This window comes from Dermochelys coriacea, chromosome 9 (assembly GCF_009764565.3).
Source record: "Dermochelys coriacea isolate rDerCor1 chromosome 9, rDerCor1.pri.v4, whole genome shotgun sequence".
Classification (NCBI taxonomy): domain Eukaryota; kingdom Metazoa; phylum Chordata; order Testudines; family Dermochelyidae; genus Dermochelys; species Dermochelys coriacea.
The window spans coordinates 15,233,169-15,258,472 of NC_050076.1; the positions used below are offsets into that span (position 1 = coordinate 15,233,169).

The window sequence follows — 25,304 nt, forward strand, 5'->3', positions numbered from 1 at the left end:
TCTAAGGTGCCACAAGTACTGCTTTTCTTTTTGCGAATACAGACTAACACGGCTGCTACTCTGAAAGCTACCAAACAGTATCTGATACCCTATTTTACTGCCATTTGCACAGAATAACTATGCAGTCTATGATAAGCTATGTGCTAACTGCTGGTGAATGTTGACTGGTAATGGTGTCAGTAGTAGATGTGCTGAATAAAACACTTACTTGCATTGTTTACTTTGCAGCAGTTTAGAATTATAAACCTTTCCACATTTTCTCATAGGACATTCTGCTTTCTTCAATGAGTCATGGAGTCAGCAAGCAACACAGGTTTTGGGAACATCATAAACAAGAGGTGCCAAAATGAAACCTCCCTAAAAGCAAACGCTAGTAGGGAGCCAATCGTAGCAGCCAATAAACTGAATGATATTCCAGAAGCACTGCAAGAGGTGAAAAAAAAACCTGGGGAAACAGCAGTAGAAAATGTAATGGAGAGAATAAGAATGGCAAAGAATGGCAAGGAAAAACAAAGTAATGATTTAGACAGAGCAGGATTTAAACGGAAATTAGAAAGTGAAGAAAAGCCAGCTGTGAAAAAAGACGCAAGAATGTTAGAGCTTGATAATCAGTTAGCCACAATGCCTCGGCCTCATATTCCTCTGAAAAGTCTAATGGATGTGGAATTAAAGTTGGTCTACATTGATGAGGAGGATATTACATATGAGTTCGTTGCGTCCATGGCGTCTACCAGCACACAATCAACGTGTCGAGATGTTGAAATAGTAGACACTGTGAGTGCACCTAATTTCAGCTTTCTGCCACAGATTGACAAATGGCTTCATGTAGCCTTAAAAGATGCCAGCACTTGCTATAGACAAAAGAAGTATGCAGTAGCAGCAGGGCAGTTCAGAACAGCACTTGAGGTATGGGATTAAAGTAGTATAGATTAATGGTAGAAAACTATGAAGTGCAAGCCTATGATTGCACTGAGTGGTTCTGACAACATCATAATGAGCAGTGGTCACAAAACTCAAGTGTGTTTATGGTTTCATCAGAATCCTGAGATGTGATTTCAGGCCAAATCTGCAAACGAAGGGATATACATAAATCCTGGGGTTTGTGAGGCATTATAATAAACACAACAAAGCTCAAGTGATTTGTGGTGTTAACTGAACCCTAATGTACTGTAATATACTGTATGAGGAGAAAAATTCAACTGCTAGGATAAATGCATTGTTCCTCTATCATACTTCTGTATCCTACAGAGAGCAAGGATGGATTAGTGGTTAGGGCCTGAGCCACTCTGAAGACTTGAGTTCAAGTCCCTACTTTGCCACAATGTGGCCTTGAGCAAGTCATTCTCTCTCTCTGTGCTTCCATTCCACATCTCTACAATGGGGATAATAGTACTTCCATTCTTCATAGTGGTATTTGTGAGGATAAACACATGAAAGCTTGTAAGGTACTCGGATACTGCAGTAATAGGGATCCTATTAGTACCTAAGATTGATGTTTCTCCTTGTTCTTACTATCCATCTTTAACCCCAACTTTTTCCTGTTGCCTTATGAACAGATCTGTGTTAGGCTTATTATTATTATTAGAGCTATGTGAACAATAGTTATTTTGATTCAGTGGCCAAACCAAATTAAAAAATAATTATGGGTCAAATTAAACACTTTTTTCATTTTTGACTTTTTTAACTTAAAATTGAAGCAAAATTCAAAACAAAAAGTCGTTAAGAATCAAAACACTTTCTTTTGAGAATGTCAGCACAAAATGTTTTGATTTGAGGGGGAGGGAGGAGGGAATTTTTTCTTTGTTTTTCAAACAAAACAATTCAGTGAATTTGACACAAATCTGTGAAATGTTTCAGTTGCCCCCAATCTGCATGTAAAGTTTTAGCTGAAAAAATTCACCCAGTTCTAACTGTTATGTCCTTCTTGTGGGGAAATATGACATCAGAAGTAAATAAACCAATTATCATTCTCTGCTTTTTCCCTTGATGCATTTGCATCTTATTAGTTAAAAATGCATCATCGTATTTTTAATGAAAAATCAAATCTTTGGATGCATATCTGAAAAAAAAGATAGTTTGATTCATATTCCATATTCACTGTAACTGGATCAGAACTACAGAAGCAAAGTGAACCTGAATTATCTGAAATCACCCATCTCTTATGCTCCCATTTACTGTATACTAAAATTCTCATGTTCATCTAAATTACTTTCATGTATCCCATTGTGATATTAGATGATTCACTGCCATTTGTTGCAAATAGAAACATGTACAGACAGACAACTGAGGGCTGATGGACCACAGTGAGTGAGAAGAAAATAATTCTATGTTCCCTTATACCATCCAGGACAATGGGTAGGGGTGTGCCTTCCAGTAGATGGAGACAGGAGTAAAGCAACATTTTTGTGATGTCACTTGTCCCATAAAAGGAAAGGATCCTGCCCAGTTGTTTTCCCCTTCCAGCAGATATGCCTGTAAATAGCTCTTTCAGTGGCCAGGCAGCAGTAGTGTTTAGTTATTTATTACTTTTAATTTGACGATTTCTATCCCATTCCTCCAGTCACTTATCTTCTGCTGGGATTAGACAGGCTGTAAAGTGCTTTGTAGGAAAGACTGACTTTGTGTGAAGTTGTGTTTTGCTATTACATTCCTTAGAGCACTCTATGTGGAGGTAACCCCTGGCTGCTATGTGTGGTCCTTTTCCTCCTAATTATCAGGGATCAATCTGCTAGACAGCAGTCCTCTGTGGATATAACTCAATTTTTCTCAGCCACCTAAGAGACCAGATTTCAGATTCAGTGACAATTGCAAAATCTCAGCTATTCCAGACACAAAAGAAGTAAGATCTTGGCTAAGATTTTCAAAACTGAGAGATGATTTTGAGTGACTATTCCTAGTGGCCCAAGCACCTTAAAAGAATCTAATCTTCAGAGGGTGGATGCTCTGCACTTTCTGAAAATAAGGCTCCCAAAATTAAAATTCCCCAAATCCCTTGTCACTTTTGAAAATCTTGGCCAAGTTTGTGAGTGAGGTACCATAGTTTCACCAATGCTGTAATAACTTCCTAGATGAATGGAATAAAAGAGGAATTCTCAGGGCTTTAATATGAATACAGTGAATTTTATTGGAAGAGAATCATAGAATATCAGGGTTAGAAGGGATGTCAGGAGATCATCTAGTCCAACCCCCTGCTCAAAGCAGGACCAATCCCCAATTTTTGCCCCAGATCCCTAAATGGCCCCTTCAGAGATTGAACTCACAACCCTGGATTTAGCAGGCCAATGCTCAAACCACTGAGCTACCCCTCCCCGCAATCAAGAGAAAAACTGTAAAATCTTTAGGAAGCCACAGCATTGCAAAGTTATGCCCAGATTTCTTTGGTGCTGCCAGTCTCAGTTAAATATATTGGAAATCCCTTGTATTATAACCGTGTAATTCAAACTGTGCCAGGAGAAGTCATGGTTCATAATAATCACATAATGGGCAAGGAATTAGACATAATCAGATTTTAGTTTCCCTGTCGTGTTTCCATAATGCTGCTATAAAACCGACATAATTGCAAAAAAGCACCAGGTTTTTTACATCTTTATCAGATGATGTACAGTCTCTCTCTCTCTTGCTCTTGCTCTCTCTCTTTTAAACAATGAAAGATAACAGAAATTGGATTACAATTGCTGGGAACAGGCTATGATAAACTGTTTGCTTGTGTGCAGAATCAACCTTAATGATGGCATCAGTCTCTCTTAATCATTAGTGATTAGCCTGTTACACTTGTATCATGCTGCAGCCAAAGGCTGCATCAAGAGAAGTGATATTATAGCATTTTGAAAGTAGTGTCTCCAGAAGTTCATATAGTTGCCCTATAAAGCTTGAGTGATGGCCGCTATCCTCAGAGATAAGGCAACAGCCCAAGTTAATCTTGCTTTTTTTTTCCAATAAGTGATGCAAAATCTCACCCATAAAGGGCTATTAAGAATTTGTCAGCTAGAAGTCTTGCCTAGCCTGATGTTAGGCTCCTAAGTCATATTTAGACTCTTAAACAAGTGGCCTGATTTTTAAAAGTGCCAAGCATACAGCACCCACTACCCCTCCACAGCATACTCCTTAACTTCACTGAGCCATTATCTTGGCCATGATCTTTCAGAATCATAGAATATCAGGGTTGGAAGGGACCTCAGGAGGTCATCTAGTCCAACCCCCTGCTCAAAGCAGGACCAATCCCCAACTAAATCATCCCAGCCAGGGCTTTGTCAAGCCTGACCTTAAAAATCTCAAAGGAAGGAGTTTCCACTACCTCTCTAGATAACCCATTCCAGTGCTTCACCACCCCCCTAGTGAAAAAGTGTTTCCTAATATCCAACCTAAACTCCCCCACTGCAACTTGAGACCATTACTCCTTGTTCTGTCATCTGGTACCACTGAGAACAGTCTAGATCCATCCTCTTTGGAACCCCCTTTCAGGTAGTTGAAAGCAGCTATCAAATTCCCCCCTAATTCTTCTCTTCTGCAGACTAAATAATCTCAGTTCCCTCAGCCTTTTCTATCAAAAAGTACATAGATTTCTATTATGGCTTCATGAAGGAGGACAGGAAAATGTTAATTCTACATAGAAGTCATTAAAAAAGCAAATTATTTTGCGGGTGATACTTATTGACATCTGGCCTACCTTTCCAGTTGCTAAGGACCAATCTCAGAGGACTGATATTTAGGCCCTTATTTTAGGCACTTTATTGAGCAAATCAAGGTAATTGGAAGTTGTAGTTGTTTAACACATTTTTTCCTGGAAATGTCCACAAAATTTCTTCATGCTTTATAATTATGTGCAAAAATATAAGTGTATCAGAATAGCCATACTGGGTCAGACCAATGGTGCATCTAGCCCAGTATCCTGTCTTCAACAGTGACCAATGCCAGATGCTTCTGAGGAAATGAACAAAACAGGGCTATTATCACATGATCTATTCCCTGTTGTCCAGTCCTAGCATCTGGCAGTCAGAGGCACAGGGACACCAAAAGCATGGGGTTACATCCCTGATGGTCTTGGTTAGTAGCTATTGAGAGACCTAACCTCCATAAACTTACATAATTCTTTTTTGAACCCCATTATAGTTTTGGTCTTCATAACATCCTTTGGCAATGAGTTTCACAAGTTGACTGTGGGTTGTGTGAAGAAAAGTACTTCTTTTTGTTTGTTTTAAACCTGTTTCCTATTAATTTAATTGGTTGAGCCCTGCTTCCTGTTGGAAGGACTAAATAACACTTTCTTATTTACTTTCTCCACACCATTCATGATTTTAGAGACCTCTATCATATCCCCCCTTAACTGTCTCTTTTCCAAGCTGAATGGTCCCAATCTTTTTAATCATATGGAAACTGTTTCATACCCTTAGTCATTTTTGTTGTCGTTCTCTGTACCTTTTCCATTTCTAATGTCTTTTTTGAGATGGGGTTACAAGAACTACATGCAATATTTAAGGTGTGGGTATACCACGGATTTATGTGATGGAATTATAATATTTACTATCTTATAATCTATACTTTTCATAATGGGTCCTAACATTATGTTAGCTTTTTTGACTGCTGCTGCACATTGAGTGGATGTTTTCAGATAACTATCCACATTGACTATGTGATGGGCCACCTGCCCCACACTGGGCTCTAAGGAGTTAATAGAGCTGAGGGAGGCTGCGCAGGAGGCAGCCAATCAGAGAAGGGCTGAGGGGAGCCGCCAATTAGGGCCCGGCAGGGCAGAGCAGCTTCAGTCACTCCCTAGAGCTTGAAGAGGGAGATGGACTGGTTGCCTTGCAGGCTGAAGGCAGCAAGCACCCTGGATACAGGGTGCAGGCAGAGACTCGGGCAGATAAAGGCAGCTCCTGGTGGGCTGCAGGGATCTGCAGGCTGAGGCCCTGAGGTGAGGGCAAAGAGGGTGCTGGGACCACAGGGAAGTGGCCCAGGGAAATCTACCGAGGAGTTGGAGAGGGTGCAGCAAGCAACGACCTTCTACAGGGTCTCCGCCCCTGCTCGCCACTGGGGAAGTGGCAAGACAGACTGCAGTCGCCATTGAGAGAAGTGGTTGGACAGGGATTGCAGAGACGGCCCCAGAGGGGGAGCACAGTGTGTGCCATAGCCAGAGGGCTGTGTCTCTGAAGAGGACACGGTGGTCCTTGGAGGGACCTGGGTCCAGGAGCAGAAGTGACAGGTGGAGCACCACCAGAGTAGGCACACTGGCCCGTATCGGCCATGAGGAGGTGCTGGAGTGGAGAGTCGCACCCAGTTACAGACTCCAAGATCTCTTTATTGAGTGGCAATAGGGTCTAAATTAGCTATCTCATTTTGTATGTATAGTTCAGATTATGTTTTCCAATGTGCATTACTTTGTATTTATCAACATTACATAAGAATGGCCATTCTGGGTCAAGAATGGCCATACTGGGTCAGACCAATGGTTCATCTAACCCTGTATCCTGTCTTCCAACAGTGGCCAATGCCAGGTGCTTCAGAAGGAATGAACAGAACAGGTAATCATCAACTGATTCATGTTGCCCATTCCCAGCTTCTGGCAACAGAGACTAGGGACATTTCAGAGCATGATTTTGCATCCCTGCCCATCCTGGCTAATAGCTATTGATGGACCTATCCTCCATGAACTTATCCATTTCTTTTCTGAACCCTGTTTTAATCTTGGCCTAACAACATCCTCTGGCAAGGAGTTCTACAGGTTGACTGTGTGTTGTGTGAAGAAATACTTCCTTTTGTTTGTTTTAAACCTGCTGCCTATTAATTTCATTTGGTGACCCCTAGTTCTTGTGTTATGAGAAGGAATAAATTACACTTCCTTATTTACTTTCTCCATTATTTTATAGACCCTTGTCATATCTCCCCTTAGTCGTCTCTTTTACAATCTGAAAAGTCCCAGTCCTAATAATCTCTCCTCAGATGTAAGCTGTTCCATACCCCTAATCATTTTTGTTGCCCTTTGAATTCCATCTGCCATTTTTTGCTCAGGCACCCAGTCATGCAAGATCCCTTGTAACTCCTGGCAATCTTTGTTGGACTTAACTATCTTGCATAAGTTTGTATCATCTATAAATTTGCCATATCACTGTTTACCCCTTTTTCCAGATCATTTGTCAATATGTTGAACAGCACTGATCCCAGTACAGACCCCTGGGGGACTCCACTACTTACCTCTCTCCATTCTGAAAACTGACCATACATTCCTACCGTTTGTTTCCTGTCTTTTAACCAGTTACCAATCCATGAGAGGACCTTCCCTCTTATCCCATGACAGCTTACTTTGATTAAGAGCCTTTCATGAGGGACCTTGTCAAAAGCTTTCTGAAAGTCCAAGTACACTATATCCACTTATCGCCCTTGTTCACAAGTTTGTTGACCCCCCCCCACTTAAAAAATTCTAATAGAGTTGTGAGGCATGATTTCCCTTTACAAAAGCCATGTGGACTCTTCCACAACAAATTGTGTTCATCTATGTGTCTGGTAATTCTGTTCTTCACTATAATTTCAACCAGTTTGCCTCGTACTGAAGGTAGACTTACTGGTCTGTAATTGCCAGAATCGTATCTGGAGCCTTTTTTAAAAAATGGATGTCACATTAGCTATCCTCCAGTCATCTGGTACAGAAGCTGATTTAAGCGATAGGTTATATACCACAATTAGTAGGTCTGCAATTTCATATTTGAGTTCCTTCAGAACTCTTGGTGAATACCATCTGGTCCCAGTGACTTATTACTATTTAATTCATCAATTTGTTCCAAAACCACTATTGACCTAATAGACCTCACCTCTATTGACACCTGAATCCGGGACACTTCCTCAGATTTGTCATCTAAAAAACTGACTCAAGTGTGGGAATCTCCCTCATATCCTCTGTAGTGAAGAATGTAAAGAATTCATTTAGCTTCTCTGCAATGGCCTTGCTTCCTTGAGTGCTGCTTTAGCACCTCGATTGTCCCATGGCCCCACTGATTATTTACCAGGCTTCCTGCTTCTGATGTACTTTTAAAAAAATGCTGTTAGTTTTTGTGTCTTTTGCTCATTACTCTTCCCATTCTTTTTTGGCTCACCTAATTATAGTTTTACACTTGATTGCTGATAAGTTAATGAATATTATGGTTAAGAGTTTTCATGCACATGGGCCAGGAAATTCAAACTTATGATTCCCAAAGCAATTGTAAGTAAGACACTTGGCATCTCAAGTGATTCTCCAACTTTGAAACAATCACAGATACTATTCAGATTTAAGGAAATAAATTATTGTTTTATCCTGACATTTGTTTATTTTGCATCTGAGGCACCAATCCAGAAAAAGTATACGCAAAGCTTTAAGTGCATGAGCAGTTCCATTGGAGTCAAGTGCTACCATAACACAAACAATAAATAACAATAATAGCAGTTATTTTGTTTAAAATATCCTTTGCACACCTACCTATTTGTTTGTACAGCATCAACACTCTTCTGTCCCTGTTTTAGACGTGCCTGCACTATCCTGGTATTTCTCAGAGAATGTCCTATGTTCTAACCTGATAATATATTTGCACATGTAAATGTTGATTTTGAAAATCTAAGATGTCACATTTCATCAATCAAGGAAAAATATTAGGAGAGGAGGAAAATTGAATTTCTTGTCTCATTCAGAGACTCTTGTATATAAGACAGTATGCTATTGATTACCACAGATGTAATAAAAGTGCTGTTATCAAGAGAAGAATAAGTTGCTTTTCACCATTTCTGTACTATTTATCAGCCATTAAAATAATCAGAAAGGATTTTTTGCTGCATTACACTTGATCTGGGGTAGGACAAAATAATGCTTCCTTGGAGAACTCTCATCAATGGAGCTTAAGAATTAAGTGGTTTCTGCCACTAGGAGAACACCTGAAGAAATTGGGGCACTAGTCCCTGTATCTTGACAATATAGTATGTGGAGAGGAAAGTGCTGTAAATTCACTGAAGTTTTTAGAGTGGTAGCCGTATTAGTCTGTATCAGCAAAAACAATGAGGAGTCCTTGTGGCACTTTAGAAACCAACAAATTTATTTGGGCATAAACTTTCGTGGGCTAAAACCCACTTCATCAGATGTATGGAGTGAAACATACAGTAGGGAGGTATAAATACACAGCATATGAAAAGATGGGAGTTGCCTTACCAAGTTGGGGTTCAGTGCTAAGGAGCCAATTCAATTTAAGTTAGAAGTAGGCAATTCTCAACAGTTGACGAGAAGGAGTGGAAGTCACTTTTGTAGTGTTAATGAGGCCAATGTAAACAAGGTGGCCCATTTCACACAGTTGACACAAAGGTGTGAGTTTTTAGCAAGGGGAAATTAGTTTTTTGTAAAAACAATGAGGACTACTTGTGGCACCTTAGAGACTAACAAATTGATTTATTTATACCTCCCTACTGTATGAAAGCTTATGCTCAAATAAATTTGTTAGTCTCTAAGGTGCCACAAGTCCTCCTTTTCTTTTTGCGAATACAGACTAACACAGCTGCTACTCTGAAACAGTACAGACAATATCCAGAGAAGCGTGTGTCTCTGGGATATGAAATTCATCCCACGAGTGAGGTGAAGACCTCAAATAAAGTGTGATTAATTCACAGGAGTGCTATAGTGGTCTTTTCATGAGCTGGAATATTTCCATATTCCACAGATGGCCATTATGGGCTCTGCATCTATGACACTGAAACAACCATTAGTGTCTTTTTTTTTTAAGTGAACTTTCTGATTTTAGATTAACCCTCTCTGTGACTTGCTGTTGCCTTGTGAAACAAGTGGTTGGCAGGGACACCCTTTCTACCTTCTCGACAACACCATCCTTGAAGGCCAGACATTTGGGGAGAGAAAATTAAGGTTGTAGGGTACAATGGACATAATTACAATTAGGCAATAAGATCCAACATCGCTTTCCATCATGTGGCTTATTACATACCTTCTATGCAAAATGAGGCAGGAAGCAAAGATGAGTATTTCCTAAGCAGCTGCAACACCTACACAATATAGAAGGTTAAACTGAAATAGCGTGGTCAGATAGTGCCTGCTAGGCACATCTGACTCTCATGGAGACAATGTAGAGCCTCTCTGCTGCAGTGGACACTTTGGGAGGCATTGAGCACAGTGTCTGCTAGAGCTCTTAGGGCATGCAGCCACTGCACCATGCTTGGAGATATATTGGATATATTCTTTTCCTCAGACAGTAAACTTTTTCTAGCTGCTCTGGAGGGATAGGGGGCAGCCATTTACTGCCTTTTCCATGTTCCTTCCTGTGCCTTTTGGCATGTCCTGTGTCCCAGGGAGTACACAGGGGACTGCAATTGTAGCCGATTCATGCACAGGCAGGAAAGAGAAGAGAGGGCATCTCCATGTTATTTCCCCCAACCCCTCCTCATTGTGCCCCTGAACAAGCCAGCCACAGTCTGACCCCTGTGAATTGAAAAATCCCATGGGCTGAAGCTAGAAATTCAGCCTCTGTACTGTTTTGCTTTTCAGAGCTGAATCAGACCCTTAAGTTATTTTATTATCATCATCATTAAGGCAGCCAGTAGGAACCCCATCCAAGGATCAAGGCCCCACTGTGCTAAGCACTGCAGAGACAAAGATAGTTCTTGCCCTCATAGTGCTTAGAATCAAGATGCTGAGCTTACACTCCAGTCATAAAGTTTTCATCCTCCACTCACACAGCTGATCCTTAAATGTATACATTGAATTTAACTTTCTTGAAGAAAGGCCTCATAATCAGCAGTTTTTCTCTCCCTGTAGTACAGTCATATTTTTGGCCTCAAAGCCAAGAAATTGATTTTTTTTCACCGCCACTTATTGTCTTTTATTGCTGTAGAAGATTTTAGATCAGGGATGTGAAACTTACAGATGGATCAAATCTGGTTAGTGGAATGAAGTGGGATTCTGTGATAATGATCCATTTGGGCATACCCTCACCTTTTCATCACTGAATTTGAATCTTTCTGTCTTTCAGGCATTTCAAGAGTGCCTATCACCATGGTAGAGCTAAAATCTGCACAACTATTTGTCCACAAGGGATCTCACTCTGCCCTCTTCCTTGTTTGAGCTGATGTTACTTCTTTGGCTTACACAGTGCTTTTCCTCAAAGAATGCTCTGTGTGAATCCATAAAAGAATGTGCTTCCCCAACTAGACTTGTACAGAAGCAAAATCCCGATCACAGAAGGGACAGAACATATTTTGCTATCATTTCAGGGCCAAAGCAGATCAGTCAATTTATAATTAGTTCTAATTGGCATCTTTACATACTATTAAATTATTTACCTGGAGATGTCAGGCATTCAAAAGCACAAAATATTTTCCTATTTCCTTGGAAACATTAATAAACAAAATAATAATTGTACAAAAAATCACCCTTACCTGTCACTTACAGCTGAAACTCCCACTGCCCTGTATGACTGACGGGTAAATGTATCACTACCAGTGAGAAACTAAGATGTGGTGCATATAGTGGACCCTCAGTAGGCATCATACAGAAAAGGAAGGATGGTCCAGTGGTTAGGGTACTAGCCAGAGATATAGGTTCAATTCCTTGTTGCCACAAGCTTCCTGTGTGACCTTGGTCAAGTCTCTTAAAGTTTCTGGGCCTCCTGGAAATCAAAAAGAGGTACTAGTACTTCCCTGCCTCACCGGAGTGTTGTGAGGATGAATATATTAAAGATTCTGAGATGCTCAGATACTACAGTAATGGCAGACAGAGAAGTACCATATGCCAAGCTTATGATACGATAGCAGGTAGTTGTGTTTGAATAGACAGCTTAGAGATCTTGCATGCTGGGGAGCATCTTTCCGACTTAGTAGGCTGGAACCACGTCTAAACTTTCCTGATTATTGCACAGAAATGCAGTGGGTGGATCCAACAATAAGGAGGCCCCAGATATGGCGTGTGACTAATTTATTGTAACTAATATTTTATTACCTGCATTTATAAGCCATGCAACCCACTTCTGAGCGTGTTTTCGATATGTTCAAAAACACCACTTAGTAGTGATTCACCAACAATTACGAACTGGCAGGCAATTGCTAGATTAGTCACAATCACCTCAATAATGTGAAAGGAACCCCAAAACACCAACCCCACCTAATTCTATAGGACTGAGTTGCTGTCTGCGTAAGCCATTGCACAAAGGCCAGGGTCTAAGTGTGAGCCTTGCACTATGTTAGGTATTTTTATGGCCCTATCAATATATTATCCGAGCACCTCACAGATACTAAGGCAAGTACCTTCACTATATCCCTGTGAGACAGGGAAGCGTAATTGTCCCTACAGTTAGAGATGGGGACGTGAAGAGAGAGATTAAGTGACTTGCCCAGGTTCACACAGGAAGTCGTTGACACAGCCAGGAGATGAAGCCAGCTCTGCTTTGGCTTAGTTCAGTGGCTCAAGCATGAGTCCATGCTTCTTCCTAGAATCAAGGTGCTTCCATAGAAAAACTCCCCGTCACCAGTGTCTGGGAATTTACATGCTGGGACAATTAATTAGAGCACCTGGGCTGGTGGCTACTGACTGGAAGGTGCATAATAGGATTACACAGGGCATGGGGATTATTGTTTAATTTGTGACTGTGGCATTTCATGACTGGAAGCAACACTGATTGAAAACATGGTGACATTCAGCTCAATTTGTAGGGAGAACTATCTGGGCAAGTATGGAGAAAGTGCAAACATCAACAGCACAAATTAAATAGCACAGGCAGGTGGTGGTAATGGTAGGGGTGTTATGTGAAAACATTTTTTACCTGAAGAGTCTTTAAATCAAATCGCTGCACACTTATACAGACTCCTCTGAGAAGAGAGCTGAAGATGCAGGCTGGAGTGGGCACTCTGAGTTGGTAAGTGTTCATGGACTGATTGGAAGGTAACTTTATCTGTGAAGACAGTTTGGAGAAAATGTGTTATTAAAGTACTTTATTTCCATTTAGAGATTCACACCAGCACACCCAGACAGCAGACAGTGACAGCTCTTACCAGACCCATTTGTTATTTTACACTCTCAAAGGCTGAACAGGAGTAGGATGAATATAAGCACTGAAAAACTGTATACCCATGAAGCAGACAATGAAAGGCGTAGATGGGCGTAATCGGGTTCTGGATGCTTTTGGGAAGGGCTTTGGTTTTGCTTGTTGATAATGAACGTGAGATTGCCAGGTTTCTAATACCTCATGCTGACTGCAGCATTCAGAGCAAGACTCTCTTTGGAGTTTACCCCACCACACATGTTACTGGAATTGTGGAAGTGAGGGAGGCTGGCTGTGCAGCTAACTTTAGCTTGATATGCTGATACTGCTTGAAAATAACTTCCGCAAATGGTTGCTTTTCACCAGTTCTGGCGAGTTGGCCATCCAAGTGAAACAATTACTTCTGTTTCTCACCGATGTTGTCTTAGGACTTGGTTTGGTGCACTGAGATGTGTGAACATTTGTGTATAGTGGTAGAGTTAAATGCCATTGTGTCTTTGGGTGAGATTTGAAGAAGAGAAGGTGGGGATTGGTGTAGTGAGAGTGGGAGATGGCTGAAGGCAAAATGGTCAGATTAACAGGAAAGGAGCATAAATTGAGGGGCTGCATTTGGGTGGACTGAATGTGTGGGATTACATATCCAGAGATGAGAAGAAAGGAGGCTGCAGGAATCAAGAGAGGAGAGAGAAAAGCTGAAGAGGACTCCTTGGTTACAAGCCTGGTTGACAGGATAATGGTGTAGCCAGCAGTAACAGAGAATAGGTGCAGAAATTTGCATTTCCTTGCACTAGTAGGGTGAATCTGTCCCTTATCTGGACTAACATTAACCTCTCACGCTGTGGATATATGATACTAGATATGATAGATCAGAAAGTGCTATGAGACATTTGCAAGACAAGATGCTCTATAAATGAGATTTGATTGTTCTGCTCGGACCGCAATAGCTCCTCTGGAACCATCATGGTATATTGATTCAATAATATATGTTTAATTGCAGAGCTTGTGGGTTTTTGCTTCCCTGACCACACTTTTCACCTTGGCAATATTCGCATCTGGAGCATATTGTGAAATAATGATTCCTAATGAGGGTCACAGTTTTATAGTAGTGCACATAGGTTAATATGTTGGGGGATTCATTTCTGTAAAATGGATGACATTTTCTGAAAACTTAGTGTCCTGATTAACACTTCTGATGTAAATAATTTATGGTGACAGCACCAGCTGCATGTTACAAGTAGGGTAGTACTTTGGACTGAAATTAGGAGACTAGACGAACATGACTAAGGGGTGGGACTGCTGCAGGAACTGTATGCTTAGCTATTGGAGATGAGAATGCTTCATGTCAAGTTTATATATATCTGTAATATAGTGTAGCAAATGACCACTGTCTTTTAACAACCAACTTGAAATGAACACAAACTGAAATGTGAGATCTAAGCATCCCCTGTGTTTTGTGGGCATTTGAAATCTGAATTTTGCAAATGGCCCCCATCTTTATAGGAAGCTGAACCAAAGACCCACATTCACATACCTTCAAATTTTGGGGAGCTAGAAATCTGGAGCTAGATTTGAATTTTTTACTTTCAGGCCCATCCTGCAACCAATCCATTCACATAGTGAGACACATTAAAAGTTGTTTTACACTCTGGCTGAGAAAAGCACTTACGAGTGTGCTTCAGGGCCCTTCCAGAATAGTGATGCTTTCCTGAATAGGGGCTGTAAGTATAATAGAGAATCTTCCAGAGTTTTGCATGTCACAGGTGCACCTAGCTCACTGCCAGCAGTATCTAAATAATAGACAATCATATCTCCATCTATACACTATACAAAACATCCATGGCAGAACAGCTTGTGCAAAGCCTGGTGAATTTAGCTCTTCTTGTGTGGCAGCTGCATACAGTATTAATAATGAATTAAAATGATATGACCCTTTCAATTCATTGCTCAAAAAGTTATTTACACATATAGCATTAACAACAAAGGCAGAATTTTTGCACAGAATTCCTGCTCAGTTGACTGAAGCGATAACCCAAAATATCGATATAATATTGACCCGAAGAAGGAAAGTTGGGTTTTGAGCAATGATATCACTAAGAGCCAATCCTTTCCTCTTTTTTTATTTTCATCCACGCTGATTGTTACGGGGTATACTATGCCACTGTTAATTAGTTCTTTATTATACTGATTTCCTATCATTTTGCTTGGAAAGTGAGGCTGAACAGAATATACTAATAGGTTTAAGAGACGGTATTTATTTATTTATTTAGAAAAAGAAATCTAGTTTATATGAAGATTGTGGTGGTCCAGCCATAAACAGCAGTGGGTGCTGCCAAGTTTTGAAAGCTATTCCTGGAAGTAGCCTTCCTTAAGAGGCAGTTCCTGGGATGAAATTGCAGTGTTAGAACTGTTGGCTGATAGACATGTAGTATAATTTGGTGTTGTTGTAGGCCTGTTGGTCCCAGGATATCAGAGAGACAAGGTGGGTACGGTAATATCTTTTATTGGACCAACTTCTGTTTGGGAGAAAGGCAAGGTTTTGAGCTTACACAGAGCTCTTCTCCAACCAGCGGACCAAATTCAGTGATGAATCCTGGTCACATGCCACCTGAGGCATGTTGCACATACACTAAGAAGAAATAATTCTCATCCTCAAAGGAAACCTGCACAACACTTTCAAAAGACGAGTCTGGGAGCTTAAATTCATAACCTTGCTGGACACTAAAAATCATGGACTAGTGGTTTTATTATGTCGGTGTAGCAGGAGAGTTAAATCAGCTGGAAGAGCATTGCCGTGTGCACACCTCCACTGTTTTGATGGCACTCTTGAACACAGTACTTAGTGATGATAGTCTTGTGGTTAAGGCATTGGATTAGGATTTAGGAGATCTGAGTTTGATTTCTTCCTGTCACAAACTTCTTCTGTGACCTTGGCCAAATCTTTTTATTTCTATTCCTGTAGCACCTAGGGGCCTCGGTCAATATGTGCTAGCCTCTATACATCCAATACATACAGCAAGAGACAGTCTTTGCACTGAAGAGTATATAATTAATCTCTTTTTGTTTCCCAGCTCTAAAATAGAGATACTTCCTTTCTCCCACCCTTTGTCTTCTCCATTTACATAGTAAACTCTTTGGCACACACACTGTCTCTTATTATGTGTATGTATTGTTCTGCAGCTATTCAGACACTGAGCACTATTGCTGAAAGTACTCTCCCTTCAGTGTACCCTGGGTAAGTATTCTTAGGTAATCTGAGACTATCTCAGTTTAAAAGTAAACCTTCTGAAAGTAAAAATACTGTCTATCATATGTGCAGGACATAAAATGATATGTTTCAGCTTTTTATTTTTTAATCCCAGAACGGCTGTAAAACTTCAACTGTTTAAATTGTTTTCTTCAACTTTATAGCACCTATAAAAATTCTAGACACACAAAGATTTCCACAGACCCAAATGGCACAAAAATCTTTTGTAAAAAGTACCCCAAAATTTCCCAGTTCAGCATTAAAAACAAATTGTGCTCTGTAACATAACTGGAAAACAACTTATGCAAAAGCTAGGAACCTTTCCAAGACTTCTTCCATCTTTTGAATGGTTTTCAAAAGGCCACATGCTGGCTGTAATGAGTTGGGGTGGATGACCCAACACAAGTTTCTTCCAGCCTTGTTTGTATTAACACAAAAAAGTCTTCCTTACAATGATGGTAATAGCTATTAGCTTATTTAATTTACTGTTCATTTCACTAATGTCAGGTACTCTAAACATTTCAAATATTCAAACCACTCTGTTGTGCATAGACTTTTACTTTTGAAAATAGAGAATATTCTAATTACAACACTGTACTTGGGACATTACAGTAGCATGTAGAGACCCAAATCAAGATCAGGATCCCATTGTGTTAGCCACTATATAAATGCTTAGGAGACAGTCCCTGCCTTGAAGAACTTACTACATAAAGAAACAAGACAGACAAAGTATTGTTACTCCCATTTTGCAAATGGGGAACTGAGAACCAAACTGATTAAAGGAGAGATTGTCATTTATATCTTTGAAAAATCTCCTGCTAAGGATATATGGCAAGTATATGGTACAGGTAGGAATTGAAACCTTGTGTCTTAGCCCAGTGTCTTAATGACAAAGCCATCCTTCTTGTCTATGTCAAAGCTTGTCTGGCAAATCCTTGTCTCTTTTAAAGTAGTTTGACAAGGCTCATGCTCCCTTCAAAGACTTTAGAAGGATTATAACATTGAACATGGTTTTTCAAATCAGGAATAAAATGAAACCTTGAGAAAGATACTGAATTGAAGAATTTCAGTGTTTGGATCTGGAATGATTCCCTCCTTCTCACTATCCTTTAAGAACATGCAGTCTAGGGAGTAGCCTCAATTCTCCAATCCCATAAATTTAACAGAGGTCACAGCATGACCTATTCAGCTGAGAAGCATTATCACTGAGAACCCCTGTGATACCTTTACACTCACTGATGTGTGAACATAATTCTCTGAATCTTTTATCCACACATAGCGTGTCTTACCCATAGAAAGACTTCAGCAGATGTATACGGCACCAGGAGTAAAGTTACAAGTGATGAATTCTCTGATTTATAACTCTTCTTGGTAGCAAGATAATAGAAAATTGTAAGCTTATGGGTGTTGCAGAGTCCACAACTTCTTCCAGCGGAGGCAAGAAGGGAAAGAGAAGATATTCATCACCCCTCAACTAAGTGGAGGCTTGGTTGTATGACCCCTGTTGTCTGTAAAATATGGAGCTGGTCTCAAAACAATCACATAAAATGAATTTTAAAGACCATGGTAGCCTTGTAAGTGTTAAATGTCAGTGATGGTACATGAACCTTCCTGTTTCTAGTGTGTGTATGTGCAAAATAAGATGAGACTATGGAGACACTTGCTTACCGTGCCTTTGTTATTTAAAGAGGTGCCTTGGCCTGTTCATGTGGCTTAGCACATTCTATACACAATTGAGTATTGCATCTAAAACAGATATTAGCTGGTCACAAATTTTGGCGGGGAGGGAATGGACAGAGAAGAAACCAACATATGCCCAGTCCTCCATCCTAAGGTTCTTGATCACAGTAATGGGCACAGTAAGCAGTCCAGAACTGTCCCACCTGAACTCAGGTGGGCAAGGCCTCGGTGTACCATGATCCAAACAGAAGTTACTCTTCTGAGACAGAACTTGCTTGTGGGTTAGTGTTCTCTTGGGGTCCTATAGATCATTTTCAGTGAGATCTTAGAGTTTAAAGGCATATCTTTGGCAAATCTGAAATCCTAACTCTGTATTGCCAAGCTCATGAAATCAAAAATCGAGAGTTGGACCCTCATAAATCATGAGATTGGCCCCAAAAATCATGAGAACCTTTTTGCATAAAGATTAGACTTCATTTTTTCAGTCTGCCTTTTGATTTTTTTTCATCTCCCCCGCCCATCCCATGTGCGTCTTTCTCTCACACACACTGTTGTCCACTCTCCCAAATCTACTGGGCAAGGTGTTTTTGGCCTCTGCTGCAGGAGCTGTCCATCCTCTGTCCCCCAGTGCCCCAGTCAGTTCAACCTCCACCCCTCCTGTTCTGTTGCCCCAGCCTCACTTCTGCTTTTTCTAGGGCCCTTCACCACCCTCCCCCAGGCCTGAGGGGCTGCAGTGGGTCCCCTATCCCCCCTCCAAGGCCTCTTCACACCCACTACCCCGCCCAGATCAGATGCTGCAGAGGTAAGAGGGAGGAGCAGAGGTGTCATCCTGCTCATATTTCTCACAGGAAGGGAATAGGGATTAAGAACCAGAGCCACACTGGGCTGTTGGATCTCTTAGGGCACATCTACACTGCAATTAAAAACCTGTGGAACTGAGTCTCCGAGCCTGGGTCAGCTGACTTGGGATCACGGGGCTTGGGCTGCAGGGCTGAAAATTGCCCGGGGGCGGGTCTCAGAGACCATGGTCCAGCCTTCCCCCAAACATCTACACTGCAATTTTCAGCCCTGCAGCCCAAGCCCTTTGAGCCTGAGTCAGCTGACCCAGGCCAGCCACAGCCAAGCTACAAGTCTTTTATCAGCCTATAGATGTACCCTTTGTTCCCTCCTCCCCCTGTGAGAAGGATGAGCAGAGGGGAGAGACTGTTAGCTTCTGGCAGGGTTGAATTTCATGAGGGGGTGGAGTTTCTTGCATCATCGCCAGATGAGCTCCAGCACCCTCTGAAATACCATCACTCATGAAAACATCACGAGAGTTTAAAGCTTGGTTGCAGTGATGTTGCTTAGCTACCACGAAAGCCATCATTTGTTGTCCCCCCCCCCACAATTGCTTGGGACCAGGGTCCGGTAGCTCTTCCCCTTAGACTGAAGGAAGGGGGTCTTTAGCTGTGGGTGGGCTTATGCCCACTCGTCCCCAATTCCCAATAGGTACCACTAAAGCTATCCTCTTAAAGAGATCTGCTCTGGCCAAGAGGACTGGCATATTACAATTACACTTCTGTTAAATTATTTTCTCTAAAGACATTGTTTTTCTACTGGATCCACAGTGTGTTTGTGATTTAATTTTAGTGTTCCCATGTTAGGAATGGTCAACTAATTTATCCTAATTTCCATTTCCCTTTTTATGTGACACTAGAAAGTTATTCCATTGTCATGGTAACACCCTGTTAAATAGAAGGACCTGATGACTTTACTCCTGTAGATTGTCTCTGTAAACAAAAGCGAACTTTTGTAATGATTGTTTTGTTTCTGATATTTACATGGCAAGGATTTGTAAACTTGATAATTTTTCCTATATAAATAAAATAGAGAGTTTATTACATTTTCTGTAGCTAAGGCAGTTTAGTACCAGCCCATCAGAGAGCTTGAAATGCAGTTATATCCAAACCAACTTCTTGTTCTTAAATTCTACCCATGGGTCTGAGTACCCTTGCTAAGCACTATTCAGTCTTAGGGTATGTCTATCCTGCAGGCAGAAACTGGCAGGGGTAAGTCTAAGAGCACGTGCCTACAGACTCTGGCTTGCAGAACTCATGCTACAGCCTTAACAATAACTGTGTATATGTTCAGGGTTAAGCTCCAGATCCCGAGGTCCAGCCTAGGGAGCATGGTGGGCTTCAGACACAGGCTCTGAGACTTGCTACCACAGGTTTCCTCTTGCGGGTGCAGATGTGCCCTTAGCGAGCCGGTAGGCAGACCTACACCTCAGCAGCAGCCTATAGCTGGAAACTGGAAACTCAGTGCAACTTTGTGGTTAACAAGCAGAATTCACTAGTTCAGTAATGGTCAGATTCAAATCTTACTCTTCTCTTCCCCATCCCAGTCACGCTGAGTCTTACCATCTTAGCTATATTATTATTATTATTATTTGTATTACCGTAGTGCCTAGGAACCCTAGTCAGGGACCAGAACTCCACTGTGCTAGGTGCTATACAACCACAGAACAGAATGATGATCCCTGCTTACAATCTAAATATAGGACAAGGGACAACAGACGGATGCAGACCGATTGGGCAATACTAGGAAACAATGAGACAATATTGGTCAATAGGATAGTCTGTGGTCTCAGCACACCAGCAGCCTAATTGTCAAGTTTTTGTAGGCATCATGGAGAAGAAGGATTCTGAGGGAGGATAATGAGTTAGTTTTGTGGATATTTATGGTGAACTCCTCCCAAGCGTGTGGGGCAGCCTAGGAGAAAGCACGATGGTGCTTCTTTGAAAATATAACAAGTGGACGATGGAATCTGGCATCATGGGCTGACCATAGGCGGGAGTCAACATCTTGATAGTGAATGAGAAATTATAGGCCTTGAAAGCTAGTTTTTCCTTTCTCTTCCCCTTCTCATGCTTTTTTCTGTAAGCCTACCCCTCATATAAGGCTCTTGCTCTTTAGGGCAATTCCACTGAAATCAATTTTAAACTCCTTCATTCTGTAGAACACTCACTATAAATGTTAATGCTTCTACAAACAACCTTACAGAAAAGAAAAGGAGTACTTGTGGCACCTTAGAGACTAACAAATTTATTTGAGCATAAGCTTTCGTGAGCTACAGCTCACTTCATTGGATGCATTCGGTGGAAAATACTGGTATTTTCCACCGAATGCATCCGATGAAGTGAGCTGTAGCTCACGAAAGCTTATGCTCAAATAAATTTGTTAGTCTCTAAGGTGCCACAAGTACTCCTTTTCTTTTTGCGAATACAGACTAACACGGCTGCTACTCTGAAACCTTAGAGAAAAGAACCATTTATACACCGTGTATAAGCTGCTAAAGGATGAACAAGTCTGGCAGAAAATCTAGATCCCTCAAATTAGTTAGTTAGCTGGCCTTGAGGTTCCAAAGCATTAGAGACCTTGTCTGAGGATTCCTGGAGGTTATGACAAGATAAATGGATTATCTTTATCTCCAATAGGCTGCAGACGTATGAGCTTCAAGGCCAGGCGAAGAGTTATGAAATATCAGCTGTAAATCTTAACCGTTGGCAAAAAAAGTTCCCTCAATGGAAAAATATGTATTACCTGCAAGGGGGATGGAGCAGGATAGCAGGAAACAGATCATAAAGGAAGACCAGGTTATCCTCATCCCCTAAAAGCATAAGGATCTTTATAAAACATTTTTACTTGCAAAGTAGGTATTGAGGTTAACTGTTAACAAGGGAAAGTTAGTGTTAGTGTGATATATTCCCACTACTCTGCTATTCCTGGCTGTTCTTGTAACGGGCAGGAGAAATCTTGAGAGGAAGCTTTCTCTGTAAGCCAAATGATCTGTGTATCCTCAAGTATAGTATACAATTGCAGGTATATTTCAACTTGAGGACTGTAACTTTCTGTGGTGAACTATACCATGATTTTCCTAACACGTCTGAGGATGGCAGCTCTTTTTCATAGTCTATTTGCATGTCTGGTGAGATGTGAGACCGTTGAACCTTATTGACAAGTTATTTTACTGGTCTTATGGTCACCACATATCTAGCACTCTGGATTTTCATTAACAGATTCTGCTGTTACCACAGCCTATCTATTTAACACAGCTGGACTCATCTCCCATAGGACCAGATTCTAACATCCTTATTAATGTTGAATAGCACTTTAATCCATTTATAAACCCATTAAAATGAATGGGGCTATATGCTGAGGAAGGTGCTATCCAAGTTGAGCATGGGATCAGAATCAGGCATAGAGAGATTTCCTTAGCACACAAAGAACAGTCATCGTCTTGATCTCTGTTGGTTCAATAATCCTTCTGTGCTTTCCCTGAAGATCTCAAAGTGCTTTGGAAATATTAATTAATTAATCCTTACAGACCCCAGATAGGTAGGTACATCTCATTATCGCCATTTTACAAACAGGGAAATTGAAGCACAGAGTGTCCATGAGTGAATTGCCTAAGGTCAAAAAGTGAGTGTGCTGGAAGCAGAACCAAGAACTGCAATTCCCAGTCCTAAAGCCTAACCACTGTCCTTATAGAAAGGTCCTTTAGAACTTTATTATATAATGATTCCCTTTCATAGGCTTTTGAAAAAGCTCATATAATTGAATAGAGAAATATATTTGTGTTTCAGAATTCTGCATAGGAGATTACTCACTATTAAATTCTATACAATTTTAGAGTAATAGAATAAAACCAAGACTATTGGCTTCATCCCTATTATATTCTATGGGACTTTTCCATTAAGGCAAATAATCCTGCCCATTACTTGGGAACCGGGAGAGACAATTACCTCCTTATTTCCCTTTGGTTTCCTTCTATTATGTCCTGGGATTTCTTGACTGTAAGACTGACTAAGACAGCCTAGTAGTCTAACATCTCCTTTCTTTTGGTATGTAGACATTCATAAATGCTTTCTGAAACTACCCTTGCTTAGGTGCCTGATCCAGAGACTCCCAGTGAATTCAATGAGCTTGGGAGCAGGTTCTTACTTTGTGAATGGGGGAAACATGGTTATCTTTTCTAATAGTGCTTGTTTAGCTTTTAATTTATTATATGTTGTCTGGAATATCCCTTCTATGGAGTATTGCACAATGAAAGGTGACAGCATATTTTATACTAAATTCATAGATAAAGTGTGTATTGATTGTTATTATATTATATTAATATGAATATTTAAAGTCAGAGTATGTTTCACTCAGAAGTCAACTTTATTCATTCATCAGCTAACAAATGCATTTCTGCATAACAGAAGTACATTGCAAATTAGTAAACAATGTTTTTGTTTCTTGGATAGCTCTGCAGTAAAGGTGCAGCTTTAGGGAAACCCTTTGATGCATCCCCCGAGGATATTTCAAGTATTGCCAGTTTTATTGAAACGAAGATTGTAACCTGCTACCTAAGGATGAGGAAGCCTGACCTGGCTCTGAATCATTCTCACAGGTAAAAATGAATATTGATTAATGTGTTACTAGGGCTTGAAGCAGGGAAAAGAAAAACAAGTATACATTTTGGAATGGAAGGATTTGCAGCAGTTAATTACCCAATCCTATGACAAAAAAAGGGGAATCAATAACTCACCTTCAAAAAAAATCCCACTTGGAATAGGCTAAGAGGAATGCTGGGAATTTGGTTATTAAGGCACAGTGATGCTAGAAGGCTCAAATAATTGAAAATGAGATATAATCCCTTTCTACTAGTTATCAGTTCAGTGTCAGGCCAGAGGTGACTTACAGTTCTTTCCATCAGATGGTTCTTTGGTGGTTGCAGTCACTATCCACATTTCAAAGAGTAGCACCACAGTTGCAGTCTTGGCGGAAAAGCCAGAAATCAAAAAGGCATGAAAATCAAATGCTCCCTTTGACTCTTTGGAGTCAAGATTTTGCCTGGATTCTCCAATCAGTGTTCAGGCACATTAGCAGAAGCTTACACTACCACTCTCCATCCTGTACCTGTTCTGTAAACAAAGGATTTCACTCTGTGGCCTGCCAGTCCACCACTTTTCATTATCATTAAGTATATCTGAATAAATACTATAGTTAACACAAGTTGGGTTTTTCTTACAATTGTTTTAAGTGAATGTAAATGAAGGAAAACTATTGCGTAAGAGACAACTTGATTATATCTAAGAAGAAAGGTACGTTTGTGCCTAATACACTAGAGAAATTGGTGACGGGCAATTCATCAGTATAAAAATATGATCCCTGTCATGGTGCTAAGCTAGTAATATGCTTCATTAAAGGGCAAGTGATGTCAGGGGGAGTTCTGCATGCAGATCTACAGTGATTTATGGCACTAGGTGTTTATGCCCCCGAACAACTCTGCTCTGTAAATGACACACCACCTTTCTTAAAAGATTGTGCAAAGAAAAATACCTAAAGTTTGCTTATTTGCCTACTTTTGGAAACATGTTAATGGAGCTCCCTGCCTCATTCTAACCACCATCCCCAAGATGCACACCATAGTAAAATGGGAGGCTGACAAATGTGTAAAAATGAATGGGCAAACCTTCTTTTGCATGTTTTAAAAATACTAGGATTGCAAAATATGGCCCTGATTCTGTAGTGAGCTCCATGCTGGGGAACCCCAGTGCCTGTTGCACAGCCATATGGTGGGGCCTTTCTGTATTCCATGGAACTCTGCCCATATGGAGTCATAGCAGGAGATACGGATCACAGACAGAGTAAATGAAGTTGGATTATGATCTCTGGGTTACTGAAGGAATAAAAGATCTGGTGTCAGGTTGGGGTGTTTTCTGTTCCTTTTTTTCTTGCATCCGATTTTAACAAACATTCTAACTTGCTTTCCTTTTAGTTAATATAAAGGAGAAATGCAAATCAATAATGACTGAATCCTTAATTTAATTCAATTAATAATGCAGATTATGAAATAAATCTACACATTGTGCTTGTTAGACTGTGGAGCTGCAGGAGCAGATACAGACAGTACTCCAATATGAAAATATTCTGAGATACTATTAACATAAATACCAAAAATGAAGCATAATCAATATCTATTTCTCAAAAAGAATAAATAAGTAAATTACTCTGAGTACGCATACTATAAATAGCTCTTAGCCATCAGTTATCCAGTGCATGCAGAATTTTGCTTCCTACTGAGTTTTTATGTCATCACTGCGCTGCAATGGTTAGGTAGTAATCATGAATCAAAATTAAAATATTCATTTCTGCATTTATTTGCATTTGCTAGACTATCTTTATTTAATTTCATGTAAATCTCACAGTTTCTGCATACACTTTAGAAGCCTTATTAACTAAAAATCCTCATGTGTCTTTGTGTGCATATGCTTGCACTCTGAGCCAAAGATGCAAAGCTGTTCTTCAAATGTCTGCTCCTGCATGCTCTTCTTAACTAGGGTCTGGTCTACACTACAGAC

General features: G+C 40.5%; 1 protein-coding gene across 1 annotated transcript in view; it reads left to right on the top strand.

The window, feature by feature from the left end:
* The first annotated feature begins 291 nt into the window (after positions 1-291).
* Positions 292-25,304, top strand: part of SPATA16 (spermatogenesis associated 16) — a 113,289-nt gene continuing 88,276 nt past the window's right edge. The window contains exons 1-2 of the mRNA XM_038416418.2: positions 292-906; positions 23,205-23,350. Of these exons, the coding sequence (XP_038272346.1) occupies positions 292-906; positions 23,205-23,350 (761 nt within the window). The remainder of the gene's footprint in view (positions 907-23,204; positions 23,351-25,304) is intronic.